We start from the raw sequence: 12,485 nt of genomic DNA, 5'->3' as shown, positions 1-12,485 counted from the left end.
ACAAAAACAAAAGTCCACCGCATACAACACAAAAACAAAAGTCCACCGCATACAACACAAAAACAAAAGTCCACCGCATACAACACAAAAACAAAAGTCCACCGTATACAACACAAAAACAAAAGTCCACCGTATACAACACAAAAACCAAAGTCCACCGCATACAACACAAAAACAAAAGTCCACCGCATACAACACAAAAACAAAAGTCCACCGTATACAACACAAAAACAAAAGTCCACTGTATACAACACACACGCAAAAACAAAAGTCCACTGTATACAACACAAAAACAAAAGTCCACTGTATACAACACAAAAACAAAAGTCCACTGTATACAACACACGCACACAAAAACAAAAGTCCACCGTATACAACACAAAAACAAAAGTCCACTGTATACAACACAAAAACAAAAGTCCACTGTATACAACACAAAAACAAAAGTCCACTGTATACAACACAAAAACAAAAGTCCACTGTATACAACACAAAAACAAAAGTCCACTGTATACAACACAAAAACAAAAGTCCACTGTATACAACACAAAAACAAAAGTCCACTGTATACAACACAAAAACAAAAGTCCACCGCATACAACACAAAAACAAAAGTCCACCGCATACAACACAAAAACAAAAGTCCACCGCATACAACACAAAAACAAAAGTCCACCGCATACAACACAAAAACAAAAGTCCACCGTATACAACACAAAAACAAAAGTCCACTGTATACAACACAAAAACAAAAGTCCACTGTATACAACACACGCACACAAAAACAAAAGTCCACCGTATACAACACAAAAACAAAAGTCCACTGTATACAACACAAAAACAAAAGTCCACTGTATACAACACAAAAACAAAAGTCCACTGTATACAACACAAAAACAAAAGTCCACTGTATACAACACAAAAACAAAAGTCCACCGTATACAACACAAAAACAAAAGTCCACCGTATACAACACAAAAACAAAAGTCCACTGTATACAACACAAAAACAAAAGTCCACTGTATACAACACACGCACACAAAAACAAAAGTCCACTGTATACAACACACACGCACACACGCAAAAACAAAAGTCCACTGTATACAACACACACGCACACACGCAAAAACAAAAGTCCACTGTATACAACACACGGACACAAAAACAAAAGTCCACTGTATACAACACACGGACACAAAAACAAAAGTCCACTGTATACAACACACACGCACACACGCAAAAACAAAAGTCCACTGTATACAACACACACGCACACACGCAAAAACAAAAGTCCACTGTATACAACACACACGCACGCGCAAAGACAAAAGTCCACTGTATACAACACACGCACGCACACAAAAACAAAAGTCCAGTGTATACAACACACACGCACACACGCAAAAACAAAAGTCCACTGTATACAACACACACGCACAAGCGCAAAAACAAAAGTCCACTGTATACAACACACGTACGCACACACGCAAAAACAAAAGTCCACTGTATACAACACACACGCACACACGCAAAAACAAAAGTCCACTGTATACAACACACGCACGCACACAAAAACAAAAGTCCACTGTATACAACACACGCACACACGCAAAAACAAAAGTCCACTGTATACAACACACACGCAAAAACAAAAGTCCACTGTATACAACACACGCACGCACACACGCAAAAACAAAAGTCCACTGTATACAACACACACGCACACACGCAAAAACAAAAGTCCACTGTATACAACACACACGCAAAAACAAAAGTCCACTGTATACAACACACGCACGCACACACGCAAAAACAAAAGTCCACTGTATACAACACACACGCACACACGCAAAAACAAAAGTCCACTGTATACAACACAAAAACAAAACTCCACTGTATACAACACAAAAACAAAAGTCCACTGTATACAACACACACGCACACACGCAAAAACAAAACTCCACTGTATACAACACACACGCACACACGCAAAAACAAAACTCCACTGTATACAACACACACGCACACACGCAAAAACAAAACTCCACTGTATACAACACACACGCACGCACACAAAAACAAAAGTCCACTGTATACAACACAAAAACAAAAGTCCACTGTATACAACACACACGCACACACGCAAAAACAAAAGTCCACTGTATACAACACAAAAACAAAAGTCCACCGTATACAACACAAAAACCAAAGTCCACCGTATACAACACAAAAACAAAAGTCCACCGCATACAACACAAAAACAAAAGTCCACCGCATACAACACAAAAACAAAAGTCCACCGCATACAACACAAAAACAAAAGTCCACCGTATACAACACAAAAACAAAAGTCCACTGTATACAACACAAAAACAAAAGTCCACTGTATACAACACAAAAACAAAAGTCCACTGTATACAACACACGCACACAAAAACAAAAGTCCACTGTATACAACACAAAAACAAAAGTCCACTGTATACAACACACACGCACACACGCAAAAACAAAAGTCCACTGTATACAACACAAAAACAAAAGTCCACCGCATACAACACAAAAACAAAAGTCCACCGCATACAACACAAAAACAAAAGTCCACTGTATACAACACACACGCAAAAACAAAAGTCCACTGTATACAACACACGCACGCACACACGCAAAAACAAAAGTCCACTGTATACAACACACACGCACACACGCAAAAACAAAAGTCCACTGTATACAACACAAAAACAAAAGTCCACTGTATACAACACAAAAACAAAACTCCACTGTATACAACACAAAAACAAAAGTCCACTGTATACAACACACACGCACACACGCAAAAACAAAAGTCCACTGTATACAACACAAAAACAAAAGTCCACTGTATACAACACAAAAACAAAAGTCCACCGTATACAACACACGCACACACGCAAAAACAAAAGTCCACTGTATACAACACACACGCACACACGCAAAAACAAAAGTCCACTGTATACAACACACACGCACACACGCAAAAACAAAAGTCCACTGTATACAACACACGGACACAAAAACAAAAGTCCACTGTATACAACACACGGACACAAAAACAAAAGTCCACTGTATACAACACACACGCACACACGCAAAAACAAAAGTCCACTGTATACAACACACACGCACGCGCAAAGACAAAAGTCCACTGTATACAACACACGCACGCACACAAAAACAAAAGTCCAGTGTATACAACACACACGCACACACGCAAAAACAAAAGTCCACTGTATACAACACACACGCAAACACGCAAAAACAAAAGTCCACTGTATACAACACACGTACGCACACACGCAAAAACAAAAGTCCACTGTATACAACACACACGCACACACGCAAAAACAAAAGTCCACTGTATACAACACACGCACGCACACAAAAACAAAAGTCCACTGTATACAACACACGCACACACGCAAAAACAAAAGTCCACTGTATACAACACACACGCAAACACGCAAAAACAAAAGTCCACTGTATACAACACACGCACGCACACACGCAAAAACAAAAGTCCACTGTATACAACACACACGCACACACGCAAAAACAAAAGTCCACTGTATACAACACACGCACGCACACAAAAACAAAAGTCCACTGTATACAACACACGCACACACGCAAAAACAAAAGTCCACTGTATACAACACACACGCAAAAACAAAAGTCCACTGTATACAACACACGCACGCACACACGCAAAAACAAAAGTCCACTGTATACAACACACACGCACACACGCAAAAACAAAAGTCCACTGTATACAACACAAAAACAAAAGTCCACTGTATACAACACACACGCACACACGCAAAAACAAAACTCCACTGTATACAACACACACGCACACACGCAAAAACAAAACTCCACTGTATACAACACAAAAACAAAAGTCCACTGTATACAACACACACGCACACACGCAAAAACAAAAGTCCACTGTATACAACACACGCGCACACACGCAAAAACAAAAGTCCACTGTATACAACACACGCACGCACGCACACACACGCACACACACACGCACACACACGCGCGCGCACACACGAACACGCACACACACACACGAGCGCACACACACACGCGCACACACACGCACACACATCCAGAGCGGGCGGAAACACTGAGCCTTCTCTAAACATCTAAAATCACGAAGAGGAGCAGGACTGGATCCGTGAGCGCCGCCCAGACGCGCTTTGGACCTCGCTGTCTCTCTGTCTCTGTGTCTGTGTCTCTGTCTCTCTCTGTCTCGCTGTCTCTCTCTGTCTCTGTCTGTCTGTCTCTGTCTGTCTGTCTGTCTGTGTCTGTCTGTCTGTCTGTCTGTCTGTCTGTCTGTCTGTCTCTCACAGCGGCCTGGCCTGGCAGGGGCTGGTCCCGCGGGCCGCCGAGGGGAGGTCCTCCCGGCCGGGCAGTGCCCGCGGGGACCCGGAGCGGGACCCGGAGCGGGGTCCCCGTTGTGGGGTGCCCCGGCCCCGCCGCGGCGGTACTGGAAGCCACATCGCGTGTCCAAAGGACCGTTAGGAGAAGCGAGGTCCCAGCACCACCACCACCTCCCGTCCTGGTGAACGTCCCCGGGTGGGGAGGCCGACCAGAACAACAAACAACCACACAACAACCACAACAAACACCCACAACAGCACCCACAGCACCCACACCCAGAGCCTCCCCGCCGCCCCCCGGCCCCGCGCGCCCCGGCGCGGCCCGCCGGTCACCACCCCGGGCCGACGCACCGAGCGCGGACAGTGGAGAGGCGCTCCCGGCGAGCAGGAGGGTCGCGGGTCCCCGAGCGCGGTCCCGGCGTAGGAGCAGCCGTGCGGCGGGCCCGCCAAGTGCCGCGCCTCGTCCGGGGCGGCCATGGCCCCGCGGAGCGGAGCGGAGCGCGGCCGCGTCCCCCCGGGCCTCGAGCGCGCCGGCCGGCCGCGGCGGAGCGAAGGCGGGAGGTAACGGGAGGAGCGCGGGGAGGAGCGGGGCGCGGGCGCGGGCGCGGCCGTTACGGGGCGGCGCGGCCTCCGGGGCGGGGCGGGGCGGGGCGGCCACCGCGACCCGCCAGGGACGGCGCCGGGGGTTCCCGCGCGTCGAGCCCGGCCACGCCCTCCCTCCGCCCCCCGCCGCCCCCGTCGCCTGGGGCCCAAGACGTTCGGAAGGGGGGGTGGAGGAAAGACGACGCGGAGGGCGGTGGGCGGAGAGACGTGGCACGAGGACGGAGAGGCGAGGACCCCGAGCCGGCCCGGCCCGCCCGCGCAGGCTGCAGCAGAGAAGGCGAGCCCCCGCCAAGACCGGAAGCGGGCGGGGCCGCCGCCGGCCGGAGCACTGATTGACTGGGCCCGCGGAGGAGACCGGAAGTGGGCGGGGCCGGCGGCGGGGGCGGGCCGGCGGGGGGGCGGGGCCGGCGGCGGGGGCGGGCCGGGGGCGTGTCCTCGCGGGCGCGGCCTCTGTGAGGTAGTGACAGCCGCGCTCGGCCCCGCTGGCTCCGAGCCGGTCGTGCGGGTCCTCGCCACCTCCAGGCCCGCCGCCATGGGGCCGGGCTGAGCTTCCTGGCGGGCGGAGAAGGTGCCGCCGCGGCCGATGGAGGGCCCCGCGGCGGAGCCGGGCCCCGCGGCGGAGCTGGGCCCCGAGGCGGTGCTGCGCTTCCTGGCGGAGCGCGGGGGCCGGGCCCGGCACGCCGAGCTGGTGCAGCACTTCCAGGGCCACTGGGGCGGCCAGCCCGAGCAGCGCGCCCGCGCCCGCGCGCGCTTCAAGGAGCTGGTGAACGCCGTGGCCGCCGTGCGCACCGACCCCTCGGATGGCGCCAAGTACGTGTACCTCAAGAGAAGGTTCTGCCCGGCGGCGCCGCGGCCCGCGGACGCGGGTTTCGGGGACCCGCCCCGGATCGAGGGGACGGCCGACCCCGAGGCCCCGGACCCCCGCGCCGAGCCGAGCGCCCGCGCCCCCGGCGGGGAGCCCGGGGACGGGGCATCCCCGGCTGCCGCTGAAGGCGCGGACTCGCGTGCCCCGGTCCAGGCCCCGGCCCCGGCCCCCGGGCCTGTCGAGGACCGGGAGCCCCCGCCCCACGGCTTCCCGGACGCGGACGCTGCGCACTGTCCCGCCGGGCTGGCCGCGCCGAGGCCGGCTCGCCAGAGCCTCCGGGACGTGGCGACGGGGCAGTCCCCGCAGCTGAAGCGGAGCGGCTGTGCGGCGGGCGCCGGCCAGGGCGGCGGCCCCGGGGGGGGACGCGGCCGAGGCGGGGGAGACTCGGACAGCGCCTCGCTGGCTTCCTCGTCCGCCGAGGAGGAGAGCAGCGGCGGAGGCTCGGTGACGCTGGATCCCCTGGAGCACGCCTGGATGCTCTCGGCCTCCGACGGCAAGTGGGACGGCCTGGAGGGCCTGCTCACCTGTGAGCCCGGCCTGCTGGCCAAGCGGGACTTCATCACCGGCTTCACCTGCCTGCACTGGGCCGCCAAGCACGGCAAGCAGGAGCTCCTGGCCATGCTGGTCAACTTCGCCAACAAGCACCAGCTGCCGGTGAACATCAACGCCAGAACGAGCGGGGGTTACACCGCCCTCCACCTGGCAGCCATGCACGGGCACGTGGAGGTGGTGAAGTTGCTCGTGGGGGCCTACGACGCGGACGTGGACATCAGGGATTACAGTGGGAAGAAGGCCGCTCAGTACCTGAGCCAGAGCATCACGGAGGAGATGAAACACTTGGTGGGGGCACTGGATGAGGAGGACAGCGAGAGCTCCGCGGGCAGCGGAGGTGGACGCTGGAGGCTTTCGAAGGTACTCCCGGCTCACCTTATCACCTACAAACTTTCTCACGTCCTGGAGGATGGGGTGGACCACCACCACCACCACCACCACCACCAGGCCGAAGGCTGGCCTGGAGGAAAAACAAAAGATCCAGGTCGCAAATCCTCAGGCAGTTCTAGTGGAAGGATAAAACCCCGACTCAACAAAATCCGCTTCAGAACCCAAATCATCCACACCACGCCCTCTTTCAGGGACTCGGAGCAGCCCTTGGAGGAAGGGGACGAGGAGGAGGAGGAGGAAAGGTCTCTTAAAGGCCACTCATCCTCCTTCAAATTGAGACCGAAATCCAATGTATTTGGGTAAAAATAATGCTGGTAATTTAATGCTAAGGTTTTTCTTCACTGTAGATATTGGGTGTGGGTGTAGGTACAGACAGGTAGTGGGACCAGAAGTCCTAGGTCAGACTAGGCCTTCCACGTTGAAATGTTTGGAATTCCCTTAGGACTAGCTTTCTTCCCGGAAAGTGGATTTGTTTTTTACTGGGAAGTGCATTGACCCTTGCCTCTTCCTCAGTCCTCCCTGGAGACCTGAAGTCATTGTCCCGAGGGTGTATCTGTTTAGACACTACAAATCTAAATCGAGAATTGATGACCCAGAGTTCCTTTGCTTAACCATTACCGATACACTTAGTATAAACAAAGTAACGGAAATAGTGCTTTTACATAGCTGTTTTTCTAAGTAGTTACTTTTCCTAGAGCAAGGAGGAGAGTGGGAGAGTGAGTGAATGTAAATTGTGATGAAGCCCGCAGATTTTAAGTGTGAACAAAACTATGTGCTACCCTGTGTTTACCCACACTAGTTGCATTTGCTTTTTAAGGTACTACTGAAGATCATCCATTGAAAGTACTAATGAGAGCAGATAGTAATAATGTGAATAATATTGGAATCCTGTTTGCATTGTAAGTAGTTCAGTTGCCTTTTTTTAAAGTTATGTTATCTTATGGTACATTGCAAATAATGGCACAAAGAACACAGCGGCCTGTGGTACTTTTGCATAAAATATTGCCTCTCTTGATTGTCACTAACTCGTTTTGCTAAGGTTTTTATTGTGAGGATCATACAAACCTTGGCTCTATTTCTTAGGTGCTTAGAGCTATTTAATAGAAACCTTTGCTGGTTTAGACAATTAGTGAAAATTGACACAAACATTAGTAAGCCCATGCTTCTGTGAAGTAATTATTAAATCAACTTAATGATTCTCATGTAAGAGACTTTTTTAAAAAATATTATGAATACATTCAGTCTTACATTTTGTAACAACATTTAGCAAGTGTTTTAATTCCAAACCTTTTAATTTTCCCGTATTTCTTTGAATTCACTCAAAGAGCTAAGATGTAGTTACTGAAAAGCTGGGTAGTAAGTCTGCCCGGTTAAAACTAGCACTTTATGAGAGGAAGAGTAGATGGAATTATGTCTATATTTAAATGCTGCTAGCTATTGAATTGCGTTATATATAAATGAAAAACATCATTGATTAGAAACTTGTATGGTGTGATTCTTACATTTCATTCATTTGTGTTAGAGTAAATGACTTCATAATTATTTTAAAATGTAACTCACAACCATATTAGGTCTTCTGTGACAAGATGAGAAACTTGTAGGAGAATAATTTGACTGAGTCCTGCCTTATCTTTTTGGTCTAATTGCTGAGGTCTTAAGTTGCTACAGTGTATAGGGTAGCTTTTACAGAGCCAAAGCTTTTGATTCATAGATCTTTAATTTTCCAGCTCACAAAAACTTGTAACAAGTTTGTCATATCTCTAGATGACAGTTAAATTTGTTTAAACATGGACAAAAGTATATAAGCTATTATTCATTATGTGACTTTTACTTTAGGATTTGTGTGTTTCAGAACCATCTAAAGATTCTGTTGAACAATAAATATTAAGCCTTTATAACCAGTTGCATAAAATCTATAATTTGTTAGATCTTTACATACAAGTATATCATTTAACTTGCATTCACACTAGAGGTGCCAATTTTGTAACAGGTTGACTTTTTCTTTTCTTTTTTTTTTTTTTTTTTTTGTGGTGCTGGTTATTGAACCATTTGCCTTAAGTATGCCTGGCAAGCTCTCTACCACTCTAGCCACACCTTGCCCTTTTTTGTTGTTTTCTTCTTGAACTACTACCTTTGTTTGTGCTGGCCTCAAACTTGAAAGCCTCCTGCCTCCAGTAGCTGAGATTTCAGCTGTGCATCACCATGCCTGGCACTAGGCTCCCTCTTTTCCAATAAAATGTTAAATATTCAAGTCATTCCTAGGGATAACTCATAGCATTCATTCCTAGTCATAACTTGCTATTTGCAGAAAGTGTCACATTTTCAACCGTGTAACCATAAATTTCTCTTGTTTTTTACTTATCGAATCAAGATTATATATATATATATATATATAAAATAAAGTGATGTGAGTAACTTGATATTCATAAAGTTGTGCCTACCAGTAATGAAAATACATGTGTCAAATACTTAGATGTTAATGGGCATGAGACTAATTGAAACAAATATTTCTATGTGCTTCACATAAGTCCAGTGGGAACTGATGAATGTCACTGTTTTTATGGTTTGTCAAATGCAATGAGCCTGATGTGATACCAGTTTATGTCTGAAATACTAGAGTCTTTTCCTTCACTTTTGTAAGTGAGAGTTTCAAAGTTTAAGAATGTAGAATCTGATTGTAAAGTTCTTTTTTTGTCAAAATAAAAAGGTTCACACTATACCTTGCCTCCAAATTGTCTAAATGTCAGAAAGGACTCTAGTCCTTTAGCCTTTTTGCATGTACAGTGCTTTATGGTTCACAAAATGCTGTATTTTAGACAGTGTGAGTCCTGGGGCTTAAATTCAGGTCCTGGACACTGTCCTTTTTTCACATAAGGTTGATTCTGCCACTTGAATCATGGTTCCACTTCTGGTTTCTTGATGGTTAAATGGTGATGAGTCTAAAGGATTTGTCTTGCTCAGCTGGCTTCAAACATATCCTTATATTTCTTGAGTAGCCAAGGAGTATGAGCCACTGGTACCCAGCTACAAAAATGAAATTTACCAGACCCTTTCACTCTATAAAGTTACTGGCCATATGTCCCTAAAGGACAGAAGATTGATAACTGTTCCAGGTCACATAGTAAGTGTCAATAGGGTTTTAAGAGCTTATCTCCTATTATTTAAATTGCCAAATTCTAGTGAAACTGGAGTTTAAAGCTGCAATAGTGAAGGAATCAACTTGAAGAGAGGTAGCCTTTCCATCACTCGCATACAAGAGGACAAATTGCTGGGATTTAGTTCTGTGGCAGGGCATTTTCCTAGCCTGTCCAGCGCCTTGGTTTCTAGCCCGAGCATGGCAAAGTAAAAGGAAAAAAAGGGAGGTGTAGGAAAAGAAGATGAGAGAGATAGGTTGAATATACGCAGTTAGCCATATACTCTCCCTAACTAGACTTTGTCTCAAGACACTGGGAATGTCTTTTTCCGATTTCCTCATGATTGGATGTTAATGAATTTGTTTTCTCATCAAGGCTGCTTTTGAACTACAATTTACAAAAGTCATCTGTCAAACAAACTTTACCTGGCCTTAAATATTCTTGTAACTGAAGCCTATGTGACACTATGTGTCTCCTTTACAACTGACTATTGTTCCTGATGTTTCATTTTTTTTTTTTTGACAACTCACAAAATGCTGGAGGACTAGTAAGTAGTTTGTCTAGAATGACATCTTTTCTTAGAAATATCTCAAAAGGATTCATTGAGCAGTTAAAGCAGTTTGAATTTTTTTTTCTAATTAAAAAATACCTTGTGAAAAAAAGTACCATTCTTTGGAGCTCCTTGTATGGCTCATCTCAAAATTCAATACTTGGGAAATTTCCTGCAAACCAATGTTTTTTGACAATCAGTCAAATCTTCACTTTTTAAAGATCCTAAGATTTTAGTTCAATTCAGATCCTTGAGATCTACTCTAGGATCCTTGATCTCTTGGAATTTGACAATTTAAATTGCAAAACAATAAAGGTTGGGCCAAAAGAGTTGGATTTTACTGGCAGATCAAAGCAGAGTTTCAGTAGGAAAGGAAAAGACAAACATGCCTACAAAGGAAAGGAGGCTCAAAAAGACTGAGCTCTAGGGACTTGTCTGGGCATTTCATGAAGATTTTTACTTCTACATAGTGGTACAAGATATACACATATATACGTATGTATATATATATATATATGTTAGACTTGTCCCTCACCTTAGTTTCTAAAGTAATTGCTTTAGCTCTGAATCTATTTTTTTCAGAATTGACCAATTTGAAATTGGAATTTAGTGCCCTTTCTATATATTAGGCACAACTTTTCTACTCTTCCTTTAGTAGTTTTCAGGGCCAAACCAGCACTTTTAAGGTCTGTGCATTCTTTTAAGATTTCTATTGATTCTGAGAATCAATAAAGGTTTCAACTTATTGATTCTCACAATATTCCTACATGTTTTGAAGTCCAACATGCCTAATATACCCTGAATCCTATGAATACTGTAAGTCTTGCATCATCCTGTATACTAACCTTTTAGCATACAGAAAAGTCCAAGAGGAAGAGGCCTCAATTGCTATGAATCTATAAGTGATCCACCTTTAGGATGAACTCTGTTAAACTCTGAACATGGCTCCTCAAATACAATTTTTATATGATTTCCCCCCCTTCCTAAGGTTGTGTAATCAATTCTTATTCCTGTTTCAGTATTAGAGAACTGGAAGATGATTTCATGTGAACTGGTTTCTCAAGACATAGCACTAGGAGTTTTTACATAACTGCTTCCCTCCTCCCTCAAATCTGAAAAAACAATACTCTCACGATGCCCTTTTTGCCTTTGTCTTCTCTAATATCTGTTTCAGCTAGGAATGATGGCTTAAGTGGTAGTAGAATACTTGCCTAGCAAACCTCAGGCCCTGAATTCAATCCCAGAAAATAGTTTCCTACTTGTACGAATACAGTTTCTATTTTTCTACATTGGCAAATACCACACAATCTGTTCTATTGGTGGGGAATTGAAGCACAGTGACCCAAGTAGCAGATGTTTGCTCAAGTTCATAAAGCCAATAACTTAGCACAGCCTTGAGCTTGTGTATGTACCATGTTTCAGGGCAAGAAAAGAGATTGTACATTATATTTTTATTCAGGTCTGGCATGTACAAGGCATCTCATTGAGTCCTTAAATAATAATATTCAGTATTTTATAGCATTACATAAATACGGATAATTCAAAAACATGCATCCATGCTAAGTGAGTAAAATTAAGACTTGTTCATGCAATTCACCTTTTAAATGCCAGCCAACCACCTCATCTATAAAACAGTGGTAATATTCCAATCTTGGAAGTAAAATCTACTTTATTTGGATTTTATTTGTGATTTAAGAGATTTTTTTTATCATCAAATTTGATTATAAGTGTTTTGCCTTACAAGCTGATGCAAGTAAATAACCCCTAGAAGAACCTACCCTACCTAGGGGGAGGGGAGGTGCCAATATGGAGCCTTGAAGTCAAAAATCTGAGCGCTGTCCCTTAGAAAAAGCTCAAAGCCAGTACTATACCACTTGAGCAACAGCTCCTCTTCTATTTTTTTTTTTTAGTTTTGTTTTTTTGCTAGTTATTTGGAGGTAATAGTCTCATGGCCTTCCTAGTCTGGC

At 45.9% G+C, this 12,485-nt stretch overlaps 2 protein-coding genes across 3 annotated transcripts in view; one reads left to right on the top strand and one right to left on the bottom strand.

Moving 5' to 3' along the window:
* The window catches only part of Septin10 (septin 10), a 61,172-nt gene extending 56,210 nt beyond the window's left edge, over window positions 1–4,962 (bottom strand). The window contains exon 1 of one of the 2 annotated variants that reach the window (XM_090336262.1): window positions 4,776–4,962. In XM_090336262.1, the coding sequence (XP_090192388.1) occupies window positions 4,776–4,901 (126 nt within the window). In that variant the 5' untranslated portion in view covers window positions 4,902–4,962. The remainder of the gene's footprint in view (window positions 1–4,775) is intronic. The other variant, XM_090336263.1, reaches the window with a different exon arrangement.
* Window positions 4,963–5,529: 567 nt separating this feature from the next.
* Sowahc (sosondowah ankyrin repeat domain family member C) lies at window positions 5,530–9,225 on the top strand. The gene has a single exon (XM_090336261.1). It carries the CDS (start codon window positions 5,611–5,613, stop codon window positions 7,135–7,137), a length of 1,527 nt encoding a protein of 508 aa, XP_090192387.1. The 5' UTR covers window positions 5,530–5,610; the 3' UTR covers window positions 7,138–9,225.
* Window positions 9,226–12,485: the final 3,260 nt, after the last annotated feature.

This window comes from Megascapheus bottae, chromosome 7 (genome assembly GCF_031878675.1).
Source record: "Megascapheus bottae isolate mThoBot1 chromosome 7, mThoBot2.hap1, whole genome shotgun sequence".
Lineage (NCBI taxonomy): Eukaryota > Metazoa > Chordata > Mammalia > Rodentia > Geomyidae > Megascapheus > Megascapheus bottae.
This window is presented reverse-complemented; position numbering and strand designations above follow the sequence as displayed.